This window comes from Belonocnema kinseyi, chromosome 5, assembly GCF_010883055.1.
Source record: "Belonocnema kinseyi isolate 2016_QV_RU_SX_M_011 chromosome 5, B_treatae_v1, whole genome shotgun sequence".
Taxonomy (NCBI): Eukaryota; Metazoa; Arthropoda; class Insecta; order Hymenoptera; family Cynipidae; genus Belonocnema; species Belonocnema kinseyi.
The window spans coordinates 88,688,680-88,710,152 of NC_046661.1; the positions used below are offsets into that span (position 1 = coordinate 88,688,680).

Here is a 21,473-nt window from a genome sequence, read left to right on the forward strand (position 1 = left end):
AAAAACGATTTTTTAACCAATTAGTTGAATCCTGAACCAAAATATTTATAAAAAAAGAAGATTAATTTTATGCTAAAAAAAGACGAATTTTCAACAAAATACATGAATTTTCCACAAAACAATTGAATTTTTTACCAAAAACCAAATAGTTGGCTTTTCTACAGAAATAGTTTATTTTTCAAAGAAAAAAAATGACAACCTAAAATGAAATATTTACATTTTCAATTTAAAAAATTAATTTTTAACGACAAGAAAATAATTTTGGTCTAGCTATATTGAACCAGAAAATATATTTTTAGTGAAATAGTTTAGTCCGTAGCCAATAACATTAATTTTCATAAAAAATTCTTTTCTTTACAAAAAAATTCGAATTTTCCACAAAAAACATAAATTTTCTACAAAGCACTTGTTCTTTCTACCCAAAAGCGATAGTTGAATTTTCTACCAAAACAGGTGAATTTCCAATCAAATAGTTGAATTTCCCCCCCAAAAAAAGGTTTTGGCCAAAAAAGGAATCGATGTTTATTCAGTTTAAAATAATAATTTTCAACCAAACATTAATTTTTTTTTAGTTAAATTGAACAAAAAAATGCATGTTTTGAACAGAATAGTTGATTTCATAGCCAAAATTTTGAATTTTCAAAAAAGAAAATTATTTTTCTACCCAAAAGACAAATATTCAACCAAATAGATGAATTTTTCACAAAGAAGTTACAGTTTTAAACTGAAACTGAATTTTTAACAACAACAGTTAACTTTTTACTAAGTAGTTAATTTTTTAAATAAATAATTTAATTTTTAACCAAATAGTTGTGTTTTATACAAAAATAGTTGAATTTTCAAACAAAATAGATCAATTTTCCATAAAAAGAGAAATTCTTTAATAAATAGTTGCATTTTTACCAATAAATAAAAATATTTTCGTAAGATTATTGAAAAAGTTTGTAATGCTTTTTAGTTTTTAAAATTAGTTTTTAAAGAAAATTGAAAAAAATGTAAGGAACCTAAAAGAGACTGTAGAGTTTTCGAGATTTTGAACTAAAATTTAAAGGCTTTGTAAGAACTTTGAAAGATTTCAAGGGATTAAAACAAATTTTTTAAGGTTCCTGGGAAAATCAAAAATGGTTTTTTAACTTAAAAATAAAGTTTAAGAGAAAATTTACAACAATTTTGAAACATCTAAAATGATTTCTAAAGATGTTGAAAATGAATCCGAACGATTTAAAGGCATTTTTATCTTTGAAATATTATATATAGATTACAAAATTTGATGAAAATTTTGTGTCAGCTGAAAAGACATTTCGAAGTTTTCGAAGTTTTGAAGTCATTAAAAAATTTTTAACTTAAAAATAATTTAAAAAAGGGCAAACAAATAAAATTTAGAAGCATTTCAAGAATTTTTACAGGTTTCAAGTAAATAATTAATTTCAAGTAAATTTTTAGTTAAAAAATTACATTTTAAGAGATTTTTCTAAGTTTAAAATTGCAAATGATTTCCAAAAATGTTGAGAATTTATCTGAAAGATTTCAAGGCAATTTTTTATTTTGGGATAATTACACAATTTTATGAAAAATTTGTGTTAGCTGAAGATATTTCGAAGTTTTCAAATTTTTGAAATAATTTAAAAATGTTAAACTTGAATATTTCAAAAATTTTTAAGCAAATAAAATTGATAAGATTTTTAAAATTTTTGACGTGTTTAAAAAATAAAAATAATATAAAAATGTTCTCTAGATCCCTGGGAATATTTCAAATGAATGTTTATTTCAAAAAATTAGTTTTGAAAGGAAAATTTGTAAGAATATTAAAAGATTTTGAAAAGCTTCTTAAAAAATCTGTCTTAATTTTTCTTACGAATCGCAGGAAAATTTTATTTAATTCACAAGAATAGTCTGTATGAAGAAAATTCCGAATATTATCGCAACGCGTTATTAAAACAAATTGATTTGCACACTTAGTAATTTAAAAAATTGAAAATGATATTTTAATTGAAAAAATAATTTGAAGGGGAAACTAAAAAAAAAAATTTAACAGTTCAAATTATTTCCAAAACTCTTAAACATTTATCTGAATATTTAAAGGAAATTTTTTTATTTTTGCATAATTAGCAAATTTTATGACAAATTCGTGTCAGATGAACCGATATTTCAAAGTTTTCAAAATTTTGAAATCATGGAAAAAAGTTTAATTTATTTTAATAAAAAATAATTCAAAAATTGAATTAAAATTAGATTATAAAAATTTAAAAAATGTGGCTATATATTATTATTAAACAAAAACAATTTCCTTTTATTATAAAATTGAAATATTAATGGAAAATACTTTTTCAGATTAAAAAAAGAAAAACTTGCCAAGAAGGAAAATGGGCCCTGATCGGTGGGACTATTTAGGCCCTGCACAGGAGTCATCCCTCTCTTCGAGGACGTGGGGCAGGACCCGCCACCGTTTCTCGTGATACTTCAACTTCCAAATTTTTCGGGAAAGTGCCCGAAGAAATTTTGGAAACCACATCGGACGACCTTGAAGTGGTCCCAGCTTTCCCTGCTCTTCAAAAAAGTTTTTTTTAAAGTACGCGAGTGCTGTTTTCAAAAAGAGGGCGAAAGTGATGGGTGAAGAGTTTTCGGGATGAAGAGCTTTTTGGGGTGAAGAGTTCTATAGGGTGAAGAGCTTTTTGGAGGAGAAGAGTTTTTTAAGTTTAAGATCTTTTTGGGATGAAGAGCTTTTTGAGGTGAAGAGTTCTTTAGGGTGAAGAGCTTTTTGGGTGTAAAGAGTTTTTTGAGGTGAAGATCTTTTCGGGATGAAGAGTTTCTGGGAGTGAAGAGTGTGTAACGTGAAGAGTGTGTATCGTGAAGAGTGAAGAGTGTGCCATCGTCGGATTTTTCCCCTCAAGGCAAGAATGACGCGACTGCTGAGACATCGACATCCGGAACCGCTTTCTCGGTTTTGCGGGTCTCTCCTCATCTTGCTCCTATTTTTTGCTGAGGTGAGTTACAGGAAGTTAACCTGCTTCTCGTAATCTAGTCAAGTCCATTACAGGGGCAAAAATGAAAAAAATATGAGAATTATCATGTTATCTGCATTTGATTCAGTCAAAAGTGACTGATTCGCAGTCAGTTTTGGCTGGTTGTCAGTCATTTTTTACTGGTTCTCAGTCATTTTTTACTGATTCAAATAATGCGGATTTGAAAACTGATAAACCAGTCAAAATAACTACGGCTAAAATCAGTCACTTCAAATGATCTAATCAGTGACCTATAGTGAACGAAGCAGTTATTTTGAATTAAATAAGTTGTAACTTTCTTTGGCTAAATCAGTCATTTTGAATATTTTAATCAGTAACTTTCACTAATATAATTAGTCATTTCAATTATCTAAATTGTAAATTTCAATAATTAAACCAGTTATTTTTATTTATCCAACCATTATATTTCATTGATTAAATTAGTCATTTTCATTTATCTAAACTGTAACTTAAGATACTTAAATCATTCATTTTGAATGATCTGGTCAGTAGTTTTATTTACTTAAATTGACTAAAAATAAGTCTTCCATCAACTGAATGATTCATTCATTTACTGTTTTATCTATTAAAACGATTTTTCTGTCAGTAGAAATCATTAATTTTTCTTTACAAAAATGTTTCATTAATTCAATCAGTCAAAATTGTCATTGATTTGATATATCTGATTGGAGATTTTAAGAAACTGATGCAATCAGTAATTCTACATGATACCACCTGTAATTTGCACAGATAAAATCAGTAATTTTAATTAATCCCATCAGTAACTAGTACTAATTAAATCGATATATTTGATGATCTAACCAGTAACTTTCACTAAATAAGTCATTCATTTTTAATTAACTTTAACTGATTATATCCGACATTTTAAATTATATAAACTATAAATTTTATTTATTAAGTCAGTTAATTTATCTCGTCTAATCAGCTACTTTTACTAATTCAATCAGTAATTTTCAATGATTGAATCAGTATCTTCCACTTATTAAATAGGTCATTTTAAATGATCTCAACTATAAATCTTACTCTTCAAATCATTAAAAATAAAGTAATAATTATTTTCAGCTAAACAAATCAGTCATTTTGAATTATAGAAACTGTAAATTTGTCTAATTACACCAGTTATTTTTAATGTTTTAATTAGCTGTTTTTTATCTAGTTGAGGATATCGGCCATTTAAAATTATCTGAACGTGTTCCAATCTGTAATTTTCACAGGTCACATAAATCATTTGTATGATCTCATCAGTAACTTCCAGAGACCTAATGAGTCATTTTGAATTATCTAAACAGTAACTTTCATTGATTAAAGCAGTCATTTCGATCAGTCTAATGTGTAACTTTCACTAATTAAATTAATAATTTTGAATTAATTTAACTGTGGCTTTAATGAATTGAATCAGTCATTTTTAATTGTCTGATTAGAAAATTTGACTAATTACATAAATTATTAGATTTTTATGATCGAAGCTGTGCCTTTAACTTATTAAATCACTCAGTTTTAATAATAAAATCAGTGGAATTAACTAATGCAATCGGTCTTTTTGATAATCTAAACTGTAACTTTCATTGCCTTAATCTGTTATTTATAATAGTCTAATCGCTAATAACTAATAATTAAAATAGTCGTTTTTCAATATCAAATTAAAAAATAACTAATTAAAACAGTCATTTCTAATGATCTGATCAGCAGCTTTGAATAATCAAATCTTTTTTTTTTGTCTAATCTGCAACTTTCCATAATAAAAGCAGAAATTTTTACTGGTCTAATCAGTAACCTTCAATAATTGAATAATTCATTTTAATTGATCTAACCAATGATTTTTATTAAGTAAATATTTTATTTTGAATTAAAGAAACTGTCATTTTTACTGATTTAATTATAAATTTGTAATGGTCTGATCAGTAGTTTTCGATTTTCACTTGTATTAACTAAGCAAAGCAAGTTTGATTCATTCAGTCAGTCGAATTTCGACGGATTTAAAAGAAAAAATGTGCAATAAATCAATATTTAATTGGTTTCTAATGTTCCAAATCTGTAATTTTAATGAAAGAAATCAGTCATTTTCGATGATTACCTTCCATTGAACGAATCAGACATTTTGATTGATTTAAACTGTAACTTCCATTGAATAAATCCTTTTCTCAAATATTTATTCAGTTATTTTAAATGGTTTAGCCGCTAACTTTCATTAATGAAATCAATCATTTGGAATATTTTAAACCGCAATTTTCAGATTAAATCAATTGTTCTAAATCAGTTCCTTTAACTGTTTACTTATTTTGACTGAAAATCTGTCTTTCAAATAAATAATTTAATCATTCATCAAAATTGACTGGTTCGTTTGCAAAATTTACTATTTTGGCAGTGCAAATGACTAATTATTCAGTTAAAAACATGCTTCCTTAATTTATCAGTCAAATTTGAATTACTTTAAAGTTATAGAATATGGCATTGTGAATGCTTAAATCTGTAATTCTCGCTGTGTGAATGAGTCCGTTCATTGATTAAGTCAGTAATTATGAATAGTATAAGCTAATCAGTTATTTTCACTAATTAAATCAGTAATTTTTGAATTATGTAAACTGTAACTTTTGCTAATTGAATCAGCATCTTTCAAAATTTACTTTTTTTAATTAAAAATCTGTCTTTTAAAACACTGATTGATTCAGTCGTCTTTACTGACTTATTAATTTGTTAAAACGACTGGTTTGGCAGTAGAAATGACTGATTTTTCAGACAAGGTATCCTACATTCATTCAATTAGTCAAATTTCAAGTAATTAAAAAAGTGATGGAATCAGTCATTTTAAATTATTCAATTTATTATTTTCACTGAAAAATGAATTATTTTGAATAAATGAAACAGTAACTTACAATAAGCCACTTGATTATTGTAAATAATCTAAAATCTAACTTGCAATAAATAAAAAAATCATTTTTAATGGTCTGATTAGTAGTTTCCACTGTTTACTTCTATTTACTGAAAATCAGTCACTTGAAGTGACTTTTTTATTGAGCCAACAATAATTACTGATTTATCTGTTAAAGGAACTGTTCGTTTGGGAGAAATTACTTCTTTCTTAGAGAAAAGATTTTTGAATAATATAACCAGTCAAATTTGGATTGATTTAGATTTTGAGTGTGTATGAAATAAATATTTTATTTATTTCTTTAGAAATTTGAATTAGAATAAAAATCTAACTTAAAAGCATCTAAAAGATAGATTCTAAAAATTTGGAAACCATACTTAATTGGGTATTTATTTTTATTTATTTATTATTTTTTTATATTTTTGTTCTTCTTTCATTAAATAACTGATTTAATTATAACTTAAAATATAACAGACAAATCAATAACTGTTCTGACATGTAATCAGTAATTTGAAGTGTCTGATTCAGTCGTTTCAAATTGAATTAAAATAACAATTTAAATTTAGGGAGGGGAAACCTCCAACTGCGGATAATGCAACTTACAGAAGATAATCATTAATCAGGAGCACACATAAAAGGAAAATAATTAATTTTAATTTCAATTTATTAATACTAACAGTGTCTTAACTTTTAATTAAATTAAATCAATTATTTCACATACGATAGTATTTAAAAAATTTTTAAATAACGATTATACACTCTAGGTCCCATTATCCTTTGTAGAAAGGTTACTCTTATTCTTCAATTAAAAAAATCCTTCAGTCATTTGTATTCTTCATTGAATTAACTCTTTCAGAAAATTTTTAAAACGCATTAATATAATTTTAATTATGAAAAATATTAATTATCCACTGTGTACCACTCTCTCCTATACATTTTTAAAATTTTATTTTTTTATTCGAGAAACAACTTTTTATAAATTATATTTATTTGATTAATGAACACTCGGAAGAAAAATTCGTCGACATGAAATATTAATTATTAAAAATCAAATGATAAATGAATGATTGTGATCGCTCTGTAGGACAGATTGATTGTAGACGTTGGGAGGGCTGACCTTTATTTTTAGAATGATTTATTAGCACGTCAAGTTTCTTGCACGATTTTTTAAAAATTTATGCGAGGCAATACGTTTCATGTTGTACTGAGCCCTAGTGGCGTAATATTTTATTACTAAGGGATCGTACTTAAATTATGTAAAAGCTGAAGGGGGGGGGGGGGGGGGGGGGGGGGGGGGGGGGGCGAGTCATTTTGTTACTGTTTGCTACTTTAGGGTGGAGGAGGTCCTTCATTCATGTACGTAGTTTTTGCAAATTCTTAAAAATTTTCTCCTAAAGATTATCTTTTTAATTATAAATTTTATGATTTGGTTGAAAATTTATATTTTTTATTCAAAAAAAGCAATTTATTGCCAGAAAGCAACGCTGTTCCTACACAATTTTATTCTACACAAAATATATCGTACACAAATATACTGATTAAATTTTTCCTACACAAAATATTTCATACACAGAATTTAATACTCTTATATCTTTCCAACACAAAATTTTTTCTGCACAGAATTTAATATTGTTTGATAGTTTCATTTTCTTCCTACACAAAGATTTTCTACACAAAATATTTTCTACACAGAATGTAATACTGCTGTATTTTTCCTGCACAAAACTTTTTCTACACAAAATGCTTCCTACAAAGAATTTAATACTCTTATATTATTCCTACAGAAATTTTTTTCTACAGTGAATATTTCGTACACAGAATTGAATATTGTTTGATAGTTTTACTTTTTTCCTACACAAAATATTTTCTACACAGAATTTAATATTGTTTGATAGTTTAATTTTTTTTCGACACAAAATATTTCCTACACAGAAATTAATACTGTTATATTTTTCCTAAGCAAAACTTTTTCTACATAAAATATTTCCTAAACAGAATTTAATGCTCTTATATTATTCCTATACAATTTTTTTCTACACAGAATATTTCGTACTCAGAATTTAATATTGTTTGATAATTTTATTTTTTTCCTACACAAAATATTTCTTACACAGAAATTAATACTGTTATATTTTTCCTACACAAAACAATTTCCTACACAGAAATTAATACTGTTATATTTTTCCTACACAAATTTTTTTCTACACAGAATGTTTCGTACACAGAATTTAATATTCTTCGATAGTTTCATTTTCTTCCGACACAACAGATTTCCTACAAAAAATATTTCCTACACAGAATTTAAAACTGTTGTATTTTTTCTGCACAAAATGTTTCCTACACAGAAATTAGTACTCTTATATTATGCGTATACAAATTTGTTTCTACACAGAATATTTCCTACACAAAATTTAATATTGTTTGATAGTTTTATTTTTTTCCTACACAAAATACTTTCTGCACATAATGTTTTCTAAACAGAATTTAATACTGTTATATTTTTCCTACATAAAACTTTTTCTACACAGAATTTAATACCATTATATTTTTCCTACGAACACTTTTTTCAACATATTTTGTGTTGGAAACAAATAAAAGTGTTAAACAATATTAGATTCTTTGTAGGAAATTTTCACTGTAGAAAAATTTCTCTGTAGGAAACATTTAGTGTAGAAAAAGTTTTGTGCAGGAAAAATAAAACAGTATGCAATTTTCTGCGTAGGAAATGTTTTTTGTAGAAAATATTTTGTGTAGGAAAAAAATAAAACTATTAAACAATATTAAATTCTGTGCAGGAAATATTCTGTGTAAAAAAAATTTGGTGTAAAAAGTTTTATGTAGGAAAAATATGATCAGTATACTTGTGCAGTGTGTACAATATATTTTTGGCAGAAAAAAATTTTGTGACTATTTGGTTGAAAATTCAACAATTTTGTCAGAGTCATACTTTTTGGGTGAAAATTCTACTGTTTTGTTTAAAATTTAACTCTTTTCTAGAAACATTACTTTTTGTTCAAATTAAATATTTTGGTGTTGAAAAGAGAACTGAAACCTTTTCTGGATGAAAATTCAATTATAGAATTGAATTTGATTTTTAATTAAAAATTCATCTGTTTTAAGAGAAATTTCATCTTTCTTGGTTAAAAATGCAACTATTTGGATTAAAATTAATATATTTCGTAAAAAAGTCATCCTTTTTGGTTGAAAATTCTATTGTATTGTCAAAAATTTACTTTTAGTTTGAAATTTATATTTTGGCGTTGAGAAATGAACTTAAATCTTTTCTGTATGAAAATTCAACTTTAAAAAACTTGTTTGGATTGAAAATTCAAAGTTGTTCGTAGAAACTTATTTTTTGTTGAAAAATACATATTTTTATCTTTAAAAGTAAACTGGAATCTTTTTTAACAGAAGATTTAACTATGCCTTTGAATTTGTTTTTTCAAGTAATATAAGAATTCATCTGTTTTAAGAGAAATTTCATATTTTTGGATAAAAATGCAACTATTTTGTGGAGAATTACAACAATTTGGTTATAAAGTCATTTTCGTTTTGTTCAAAATTCCTCTTTTTAGATTAAAATTCAATTTGTTTGTAGAAACTTATCTTTTGTTAAAAAATGCATATTTTGATCTTTAAAAGTCAACTGGAACCTTTCTTAACAGAAAATTTAACTATGTTTTGAATATTGTTTTTTTTTTAAATATAAATTCATCTGTTTTAAGAGAAATATCTTTTTTTTTGATAAAAATGCAACTATATGGTATAGAATTCAACAATTTTGTTAAAAATTCATTTTCGGTGTTCTTAAAAAATTCCTCTTTTTGGATTGAAAATTCAATTTTTTTCGTAGAAAATTATTTCTTATATAAAAATTTATATTTTTATCGTGAAAAGTCAACTGAAATTTTTTTAACCGAAAATTCAACTATATTTTTGAGAATTTATCGTTTTCATTAAAAAATTTATCTGTTTTAGTAGAAGTTTTAAAATAAAAATTAAACTTTGTGGTAAAAAATGATTCGTCTTTGTGTGAGTATTTAACCATTTTGTTTAAAATATTTGGTTGAATCATTTTGCTAAGAAGTAATTTTAGTTAAGAATTATTTTTTTAGTTGCAAATTCATGTATTTTATCGAAAATGTAACTATTTTGTTGAAAAAAAATCTTTTTTATTTGAAAATTCAACAACTTTGGTAAAAGTAAACTGCTTTGTTAAAAATTCATTTTGTTGTCTCTGGTTGAATATTTAGTGAAAATTTAACTCTTCAGTGGAAAGGTCTTCTTTATTTTTGTTTCAAGTTAATTTTTCCATTTTTTTAAGGTTGATCTTTATTAGTTGAAAATTCTCCGTTTGTCGAAGAAAAAAATAATTTTCTTGCATTGAAATTTAGATAAAATTTTATTTCTCTTCAGTGAAAGTCTTTTTGTGTTGAAAATCCGTTTCTAAATTATAAAATCCTTTGTTTTGTATAAATGTAATCTTTTTATTGAAAAATAAACTATCGCAGAGACGAAAAGAATTTTTTGTATGAAAAATAAATAATTAAATTTTTATCTGAAATACTCTTCTGTTCTATTTATAAAAGATTCTATTTTAAAATTATTCCAAGATTAAAATGCTGATATTTTTATATTAATAATTAAGTAAAATGAAAAACTAGTCAAGGAAAATTCAGGAAACTTAGGAAAAGAAGTTCTCGGACCTAACAAAACATCTATAGAAAATAAAAATTACGTACAATAGAAGGGGGGGGGGGGGGGAAATATTTTTTAAGTTTTGGTTCAGAGGGGCGGAGGGGCCTTAGGGAGGGTCTATAATCTGTTACGTAATTTAAGTACGGCCCCTTAGGTCATGCCGCATATTATGCGGGCGGGAAATTAATTATTCAGCTGCAACAGCTCTGAAAAATAGAAAACAATTTCGGTTCGTTGAAATAGAAACTATTGTTCTAGAGCTAATAAGGCCGACTCTATTTCTCAATTTTAATTATTTTACGCAAGAGCTTCAATTACAGTATTTTAGCCATGGTTCTGCATTGAATTATAAAAAGTATCTAATTTTTATTCTGGTTTTTTATATGGATATTTTATAAATAAAAATTAAGTAATGAAAATTTTAAAAAAGGGGGAAACTTTTTCTAAATAAAAGTTAAAAATTTGAAATATTTTAAATTTGAAGGATTGTCAATTTTTAAATTATCATAACTGTTCAAAAGTTTTGAAAAATAAATGTTGTTAAATATAAATTATAAAATTATAAAATGTTCATATTTTTTCTAAAAGATTTACGAAGTTATTTATTGTAAAAATTGAGTAATAACAATGTAGGAAAAGGTAGGGTGGTACATACTAGATAATGCCTATTTTCTCATTCTAGGAATTCTATTAAAGCACTTTAAATTTTTTTTGCAGTCATAATTCAGTAAATTCTGGTAGAAAATTATTAAAGTGGATAATTTTAATTTATGTTCAGAGAAAATCTGCATTATCCAGTATGTGCCACTCCCAAACTAAATAGTTGGATTTTCAACTAAAAAATATAAATTTTCCACAAAAATTAAATATAGTTAATTTTTCTTTATCTAAAATGACGAATCTTAAACTGAAATATTGACATTTTTACACTAAAGTTGTTGCATTAAAAAAAAATACTTTTTCATAAAATTTTTGAATTTTTAACAAATAATTTAATTTTCCACCATAAACATTAATTCTGACCAAATACATTAATTTTTTACCAAAAAAGACAAGTTTGTAAAATACATTATCTTTCAACCAAATAGTTGAATTTTCAAAAAAGAAACTGTAACGAAAATCGAATAATGCGTAGAATTTTTGAAAATAAAACTAAGAATCCAACGAACAAATTTTGACAACCACCACACAAATTTTCCCATTGAAATTTGAAAAAGACAGAAATTTTCCTAAAAAAGAAAAAATTTTTTATGTTTACAAACATAAAAAAGAGGAAAGAAAAGTGAGAAGACAACCAACTAGAAGCAAACAGTAGTTGCATTATTTACAAAAATAGGTGATTTTTCAACCCAATAGTCGGATGTTTTACCAATGAATAAATATATATTTTTAAGATTCTTGAGACTTTTGTATTGATATTTATTTGAAAAAATAATTTTTAAAGAAAATTGAAAAAGATTTCAAAGGACCTAAAATAACAGTCATAGAATTTAGAAGATTACAAAATAAAATTTAGAAGCTTTTCAAGGATTTTGAAAGGTCTCAAGAGAATAAACTAATTTTTTTAAAAATTCCTGGAAAAATAAAAAACGATTGCTTAGTTTGAAAAATTAAATTTTAAGAGAAAATTAAAATTATCTTAAACATTTTAAATGGTTTCCGAAAATGTTGAAGATGTATCTCAAGAATTTCAAAGCAATTTTTGAATTTTTCAATAACTACAAAATTTTATGAATAAATTCGCATCAGCTGAAGAGATATGTAAAAATTTTCAAATTTTTGAAATAAAAAAAAAGTTTAAACTTGAAAAGATTTCAAAAAATTGTAAAACACTCAAATATAGAAGTTGTTTAAGAATTTTGGCACGTTTAAAAATAATACAAAAATGTTCTTTAGATTCCTGGGAAAATTTATACTGCATTTTTATTTTGAGAGAAAAAATTTTAAGAATATTAGAAGATTAAAAGATATTTCTTTTTCGAATCTGTCTTAATTTTTCTCGCAAATCGTAGAAAAATTATATATAATTCATGCAAATAGTTGCTATTTTGATTGAAAAAATGAACCAAAAATAAAAAACGGACTAATTTAATTTTCAGTTAAACAAATTATTTTTCAAATAAAAAAATCAACGAAGAAGATTAATTTTCTATCAAAAAACACAAATTTTTAATAAAATACACAATTTTTAAACAAGAAAAGTTAACTGTCCACGAATAGTTTAATTTTCTACCAAAGAATAACAAAAAAATGTCTCTCACAAAATTATTACATTTTTATTTATATTTATATTAAGCCATAATGATTCATTTTCTACAAAAAAAAACATTTTTAACCAAATACATTAATTTTTAATCAAAAAGTTTCTATTTTAACTAAAAAATAAATTTACAATAAAAAATGGATAAGATTAATGTTTAGTTAAAGAAAATAATTTTTAAAAAAATGAAAAAAATATGCGGGATTAATAGAAATTTTATTATGAGAAAATATGAATTATCCACTATGTAAGACTCCCCTATAATTTTTCTTCTTTTGTTAATTCTATAAAATTCTAGATTTGTAGAGAATTTTTGAGAATTGTAGAGAATTTCTATATTTCTATAGAATTCTAGATATCTAGAGAAGTCTAGAGAGAATTCTAGAATTCTAGTCAATTATAGATCATATACTGGTTATCCAGAAAATTCTGGAGAATTTCTAGAAAATTCTAAAATTCTAGTAAATTATAGATCATACTGGTTAACCAGAGAATTCTAGAGGATTTCTGGAGAATTCGAGAATTCTCTAGAAATCTAGAATTTTCTATCAAAAACACGAATTTTTAACGAAATATATGATTTTTCAACAAGAAAAGGTAATTGTCAACAAATGGTTTAAGTTTGTACCAAATAATTCATAAAAAAATTACTTTTCGACCAAATTTGTAAATTTTATTTTTACTTTTAACCATAGCCTACCGAAGAAGACAATTTTTTAAACAAAATACATTAATTTTTAACCAAATTGTTTTTATTTTAACTAAAAAATTAAATTCACAATAAAAAATGGAATAGATTAATTTTCAGTTAAAGAAAATAATTTTCAATAAAGTGATAACAAATATATGGGGGATTGATAACAATTTTATTGTTTAGTGTGTACCACTTCCCGCTATAATTTTTCTTCTTTTGTAATTTCTAGAAAATTCTAGATTTATAGAGAATTCTAGAATTCCAGTAAATTCTAGACCATACGGGATCATGCTTATTTTCCCACAATGTGAATGTTCTAAAAATGTCGCACAAGGTGTATTCTATTCCTTATTGTAGAACATTATTCAAATCGATTGATTTAATTTGTATTATAAGAAAATATGCATTATTCAGTGTGTACAATCCTCCCCGTATACATTATTTTCTTTTGTAAATTGTAGAAACGGCTTTTTCTGAATACATTCATGATTTTTCTGATTCGAATTTACAATTTCTTTCAAGAAAATTTCAAAATTTTTGCTGAAATGCAAATCTCGCATTTTAATTTTCAATTAAAGAAAATAATTTTCAAGAAGATGAATAAAAAAATATGGGGGATTAATAAAACTTTATTATGAGAAAACATGCATTGTCCCGTATGTACCGCTCCACACTATAATTCTTTTTTCTATATTCTAGAAAATTCTAGATTTCTAGGTAATTCTAGAATTCTGAATTTCTAGAGAGTTCTCGAAGTCTGAATTTCTAGTGAATTCTAGAATTCTAGTAAATTATATATCATACTGGTTATCCAGTATGCTCCATAATATACTAGAATTCTAGAATTCTCTATAAATCTAGAATATTCTAGAATTTTTCATAAAAAAACGAATTTTCAACGAAATATATGATTTTCCAATAAGAAAAGTTAACTGTCAACAAATGGTTTAATTTGTACCAACGAACTTATAAGAAAAAAATGTCTTTTTTACAAAATTATTATTTTTTATTTATATTTCTATTTATTATATTCAGTTTTAACCGTAACGATTAATTTTTAAGCAAAAAAAAAAGTTTTTAACAAAATACACTAATTTTTAATCAAATAGTTTTAATTTACAAAAAAATAAAAATGAATAGATTAATTTGCAGTTCAAGAATACACATTATCCAATGTGTACCACTCCCCCTATAATTTTCTTCATTTTTAAATTTTATGAAAAGCTGTTTCTTAATATTTTCATAATTTTTGTGATTCGGATTTAGAATATTTTGTAATAAAATTTTCTAATTTTTTATTTAATGAAGGTCTCATTTGAAGAATGACCATGTCGTAAGAGATGAACAACTGGCTTGCATTTTCCGCCTCACTGACGTTAATTTTCCGCCTTGCTCTCTTCCTCGCGTTAACAAGTTCAGATAATAATGGCCCTTTGATTGGCCCTCTGACAAGATTAAATTCACTCCGCTGCTTCAAATTCTAGAGATTATTTTCTCTATGAGAACATAATTTCACTTTTCGGCTTCGAAATATACCCAGTTATCAATCAATTACAGATCAAAAATAATTATAGTTATCTTCCAATCATTCCGGACAGGTATACTACTTGTAAATTTCTGTTACCGACGGTTAACGACATCTGGGGTTTGTGTCCGTGCTGAACTTCAGTTTTGGTTGAAAACGTCGTTTGTTTCTGTAGAAATATATTATTCTTGAATAAAAATGCAACAGTTTGGTTTAAAATTATTTTTCTTTGATTGAGGATTCAAATATTTTATAGGCATTTTTTTTAATTCTACTTTTTTTAAATTAAGATTTTTTCGGTTGAAAGTGAATTCTGTTAACTGAAAATTTATCTATTTGAAATAAAGATTTTTTTATTTTAGTTTAAAAATTATGTCTGGTTAAAAATTCGTTTTTTAAAAATTAATTCTGTTAATTGTAAAATTTAACCATTCGTGTTGAAGATTCATCAATTTAGTTGAAAAATCATCTCTAGTTGAAAATTCGTTTTTTTTTTAAATAATTCTGTTAACTAAGAATTTAACTATTTAAGTTGAAGATTCATAATTTTCTTTGAAAAATTATTTCTGGTTGAAAATGCTTTTTTTTCAAATTAATTCTGTTAACTGAGAATTTAACAATTTGAGTTGAGGATCACTTTGGTTGAAAGTTGAATTATTTTCTTGAAAATTCGTTTTTTCTTGTTTAGAAATTAATTTCTTGAATTAATATCTCTAAGATTTAACTGCAATCTAAAAATATAACTTTTAGATTTTTTTTTTTGATAATTGAACTTAATAAATTGAAAATTCGTATTTTTTCGGTCAAAAACTAAATTTTCTCTTTTTGTTATGAAGTTTCCACTTTTTTCGTTAAATATTCTACTATCTGGTTGCAATTTAATTTTTTTTGTACATTCATATTTTCGGTTTTGAAATTTAATTGTTTTACTGAAAATTATTCTTTTGGGTAACAAATTTGTTTTTCCTTGTTCAAAATTGTTTTTACTGAATATTTAACTTTTTTATTATTGGATAAAAATTGATCTTTGACTTCAAAATTTAACTGTGTGTTTAAAAATTAATTTATTTTGTTTAAACAATTTCGGGTTAAAAGTTCAACTAATTTTCTTCTTGGTAGAAAATTCAATTAATTGTTTGAAAATGAACTTTTTTATCGAAAATTCGTATTTTAGGGTTAAAAATTAAATTATTTTGTTGTAAATTAATTTTCTAGTTATAAAATTCATATTTTTCTTGTACAAATGTCACAATATTTGGTGAAAAGTGTAAATGTTGGGTTGAAAACTCTTTTTTTTTTTGAAAAAGTTTAACTGCTTAGTTGAAAATTTATCGTTTTGGTTAAAAATTCAACCTTTTCAGTAGAAATTCCAATTATTTGGTTGAAAATTGAACTATTTGGTTAAAAACCCATTAATTTGGGGAAAAATATCTGTTTTCGTTCAAAATTAACATTTTTAATTGAAAATTTAATTATTCCATATTTCTTTGAAAATATATCTGTTCTAGTTGAAAATTCGAATATTTTGTTAAAAATTAAACTTATTTTGGTGAGAACTCGTCTTTTTTATACTTAGTTTGAATTTAACTATTTTTGATTGAAAATAAAACGATTGAATTTTTTTTTAAATTCAATTACTTGTATGAAATATGAGTTGATTTGTTTTAAGGTAGAAAAGTCTTATTTATTGTTTGAAATAAATCAATTTACAATTTTAATTGTATATTATTTTATTTATAAAATATTTTTCTGGGTAGAAAATAAATGTATTTGATTGTAGATTAATCTTTTTACGTCGAAAATTCAACTATTTGGTTGAAAATTTAAAGATGTTGTTAAATGCAACAGTTTTTGGTTAAAGATTTTTTTATTAAAAATTTGACTATTTGGTTACAAATTCATCTATTTGGTTGAAAGCTTAATTTTTTGGTTGAAAATTCAATTCATTTACTGAAAATTACTTTCTTTTGCTTCAAATTTCAACTATTTTTTAAATTTAACTAATTAATTAAAATTCATCCCTCTAGATTAAAAATGGACTTTTTTGTTGAAAATTAATTTTTTTGGTTTTAAATTGCAATTATTTTCCAAAACAAAGATTTATTTGGTTCAAAATACAAATTTTTTGTTAAATCTTAACCTTTTTCGTTGAAAATTTATCTTTCTATATTAAAAATTAATTTTTTGTTTAAAAATTCGTCTTTTCAAGTTTTAAAGTCAACTTTTTTCATAATCAAATATTTTGTTTTTGGTTAAATTAGAATCTTTTTTGTTGGAAAATTCGACTAATCGTTTTAAAATTAATATCTGTAATTAGAACATTTAAATAATTGGTTAGAAATTAAAGTTTTTTGTTAATAATGTAATTATTTTGTTGAAAATTAAATTATTTTCTTAAAAATTGAACTTTTTTGGTAGAAAATTCAACTATCACGTTGAAAATTGGTCCTTCTAAATGAAAAATTTATCTTTCCTAGTAGAAAACTAATCTTTTCTGGTTGAAATAAACAAATAAATTTAAAAAATGTTCATATTTATCTGAATTTGTTTTATAAAATATTCTATGTTCAAAAAATTACCAAAATGAGATTTGAATATTAAGGGTGCGAGAAAAAAAAATCAGAAGGAAAAGTGCGGGAAATTTAAAAAGGAAGTTTTTCGGCTACCCTCAAATGAACATAAAATATTTTTTTGGCAGTAAAGAAGATTTTTTAATTGGCTTCAGGATCGATAATATTTTTTCTGGTTTTAATTTAAAAAATTTTAAATAAAAATTAGATTTTTTATTTTTCGTCCCGGTGACCCAAGATATTTCGTTTCCGAATGTGCCTGCGGCCAACTTTCTGTTTTCAGTCACGAACAACTGAAGCGTGGCAAAAGTTAAAAGTGAGGTGTGAGTCGATTATTCATGAGCCAAACACGCCATTTTTATAAAAATTATAATCTGACAAAAAAAGCTGGAAAATTATTTCTTTCGTTTCCTCGATATTGTGTAAGATGCTTTATGCTCAGCGACCATGAAAATACTTTTACCCAAAAAACTATGATTATCCAATATAGTTTCAAGAAAAATAATTCATAAATCATCTCAGAAAATTTAATTATTATTTTCTGATAAATCTATCTACTTTATCAAAAACTCATTTTTTTGGTAGAAAATGGAACTACTTAGATGAAAATTTCAATTACTTTTCCAAACATTTATTTTATTCGTTGAAAATTTCTTTGTTTTTCGCTGAAAATTAATTTTTTTAACTGAAAAATTGAACTATTTTATTTTTGTTTGAAAATTTATTCTTTTTATGTGTAAATTCATCGTTTTTAGTTGCAAAATCTACTATTAATTTTTTCATTGAGAATTCATCATATTTGGTTGAAAGTTCAACTACGTGGTTGAAAATTCTTTTGTTTTTTGTTGGAAAAAAAATATTTTTCGTTAACACTTGATCTTTTTAGTTAAAAATCCTGTATTTTGTTAAAAATTTTTCTCTTTTGTTACTACATTATTCTTTTTGTTAGGAAATTGTACTACTTTGTTAAACTTTTTTTTAAAGATTAATAATTCTAATTGAAAATTCATTCATTTGACTAGAAATTTAGCTATTGGGTTTAAAATTTAGTTATTTGATTGGAAATACAATTATTTGATCATTATTAACTGTTTCTTTGGAAATTCATATTATTGGATTTGAACTATTTTGTTGGAAAATTTGATTTTTTTGATCAAAAATATTTGGTTGAGAATTCATATATTTCGTTGAGAATTAATCTTATCAGTATGAAAATTGAACTCTTCTGTAGAAAATTCATCTTTTTGGCTTGAAAGTTCAACAATTTGGGAGAAAATTAAGTTATATATTTGAAAATCAACATTTTTGTTTACAACTTTTATTTTCGAGTAAAAAACTTAAATTATTTCGTAAAAAATAATTTTTGTTTGTTTAAAAATGTTCATATTTTTAGTAAAAAAATCAGCTAGTTGGTTTAAAATCCATTTTTCTTGTAAATATTGAACTATTTTGATAAATAATTTTTGTAAATATTGAACTGTTTTCATAGATAATTTAACTATTTGTTTAAAAATTAAATTATTTATTTGAAAAATTAACTACTTGGTAGAATTTTAACATTTATATTAAAAAATCACAGTGTAGATTTAAAAATTTAAGTATTTTGTGGAAAATTAGTTTTCTTTTTTGAAAATTAAAAAATTAAAAAAGTTAAACATTTGTTTATTTTGGTTAAGTTTAACTAGAAGAAAATTAATTCTTTCGTTTAAAAATAATTTTTGAACTAAACATGTAACTATTCCATGTTTGGTTCATTTTTTATGAATATTTAACTATTTTGTTGAAAATTCAACTATTTAACGTTGGGTGGAAAATTCAATTGTTTTGTAGAAAATTAATGTATTTTTTATTAATTGATTTTTTGGGTAAATAATAAATCTCCTTTTTTTAAATTCCAAAGTTATATTTGAATTTATATTTAAATTAAATTTCAATTCTTTTTTTAAATACATTTTTAAAACTAAAGATGTAACTAGTTAATTTTCGGTAGACATTTTTTTTAATTCAACTATTTGGTTCAGAAATTAACTATTTTGATATAATATGCAACTATTTAGTTAAAATTTCATTTTGATTAAGAATTCATTTTTTTTTAAATTCGTGTTTTTTCTTGAATTCAACTAATTGAAAATACGTTTATTTTTACCATGGAAAAAATTTAATTAAAAAAATAAATTAAATAAATAAAAAAATAAATGAAAAAATTAAATTAATTAAACATTTATTTTGCCCTGTAAAAAATGTTATTCTAATTTTCAAACGAAAAAGACGAATTCTCTAGATCTATATTCTACGTCAAAAATAAAATTTTTATACGAGAAAGATTAAAAACGATCAATTTTAACCAAAAATGGAATAATTTAATTTGCAGTTAAAATTTTTTTTTCTATTAAAAGGGAAATTTTTAACAAATAAGATCAATTTTTAGCCAAAGAGACAGATCTTCAAAAATAATTTTTTTAAAGTTTTTTGACTTACAATCAAAGCATTTAAATTTCTAAACCAAAAATACTGCAACTAAGAAAGATTTTTCTGTCAAGAAAGCAACAAAATTTTAACCAAATTCTAAACGAAAAATATAAAAGTAAAATTTTAAGCAAACAAAAAATATTTTTAATTTAAATAAAAAACACTCAAACAATTTTGTTGGAAGTTTATGATTTCGGGTTGAAAATCTAACTGTTTTGTATAAAACTCGTCTTTTTGACTATAAAATTCAAAAATTTAGAGAAAAATTCAGCTGTTTGGTAGAAAATTCCTTTTGTTTGTTTGTTAAAAATTAATTTTCTGTAATAAAAATTGAACTATTGTATTTTTGATTTAAAATGGATCATTCTTAGTTTAAAAATTAAACCATTCGTTGAAAATTTATGTAATTTGTTAAAAATTGGTCTTTTAAGGTATCGAATTAATCATTTAAAAAAAATATACAACTGTTTGTTTAAAAATGTATTTATTTTTTTGAAAATTTGCCTTTTTTGGAAGATAATGTAACTACATAATTAAAAATTAATTTTTTGTAGAAAATTCATATTTTCAAGTTGAAAATTCAACTATCTGGTTGAAAATGCAGCTATTTAGTGAAAAGTAAATTTATTTTGTTGATAATTCGTATTTTTTAATAGGAAAATAATCTTCTCGGTTGAAAATTTAACTGCTTAGTTCATAATTAATGTATTCTGTTTAAAATTATTTTCTTTTTTTGTCGTGGTTAAAAGTACAACTGTTTTTCTTAATGAAAACTTTTTTTGATTTAATTTACAATTATTTTTCAATTGAAATATTAACTAGTAAATTTTTCATGGAAAATCAATTTTTTAGGTAGAAAATTCAAAATTCTTTGTTGGAAATTTGATTTTTTTGTGTTATAAATAAATTTTTTAAACTTTTAATTTCAACAGATAAAGATACAGATAGATAAAGTATTGATGAGGATTGGCCGGGATAGAAGAAGGATAGGATTGAAAAAGATGGACGTGAAATAAATAGATAAAAAAATATAGGCAAAAATTTAGATTAACCGAGAGATAGAAAAATATTGACGTGGATAGATAAAGGATTGACGGTGATAGAAGTAGAATAGAATGAGATAGAGAAGATGGAATTGAAAAAGATGGACGTGTAGGTTAATTTCCTTTACTTTTAAACTAATAAAATTCAAGAAATTCACAATCTTTGTGCACAGCCATTTTAAAACCATAGGTGAAAGCATCGACAACAGTAATTTGTTGATTGTGAATTCACTTTGGTTAAAGCTCCTTTGGCTTTAACGAACACATTCTCATCGCGAATGTCGTACTTCGCACTCGAGTGTGAATTTTTGGTTTTTTCTTG

The 21,473-nt window shown here is 24.0% G+C and overlaps 1 protein-coding gene across 1 annotated transcript in view; it reads left to right on the forward strand.

The window, feature by feature from the left end:
- LOC117173768 (tyrosine-protein phosphatase 10D-like) overlaps positions 1-21,473 on the forward strand; it is a 216,812-nt gene that overhangs the window by 20,129 nt on the left and 175,210 nt on the right. Inside the window, exon 2 of the mRNA XM_033362409.1 lies at positions 2,332-2,984. Coding sequence (XP_033218300.1) covers positions 2,898-2,984 — 87 coding nt within the window. The 5' untranslated portion in view covers positions 2,332-2,897. The remainder of the gene's footprint in view (positions 1-2,331; positions 2,985-21,473) is intronic.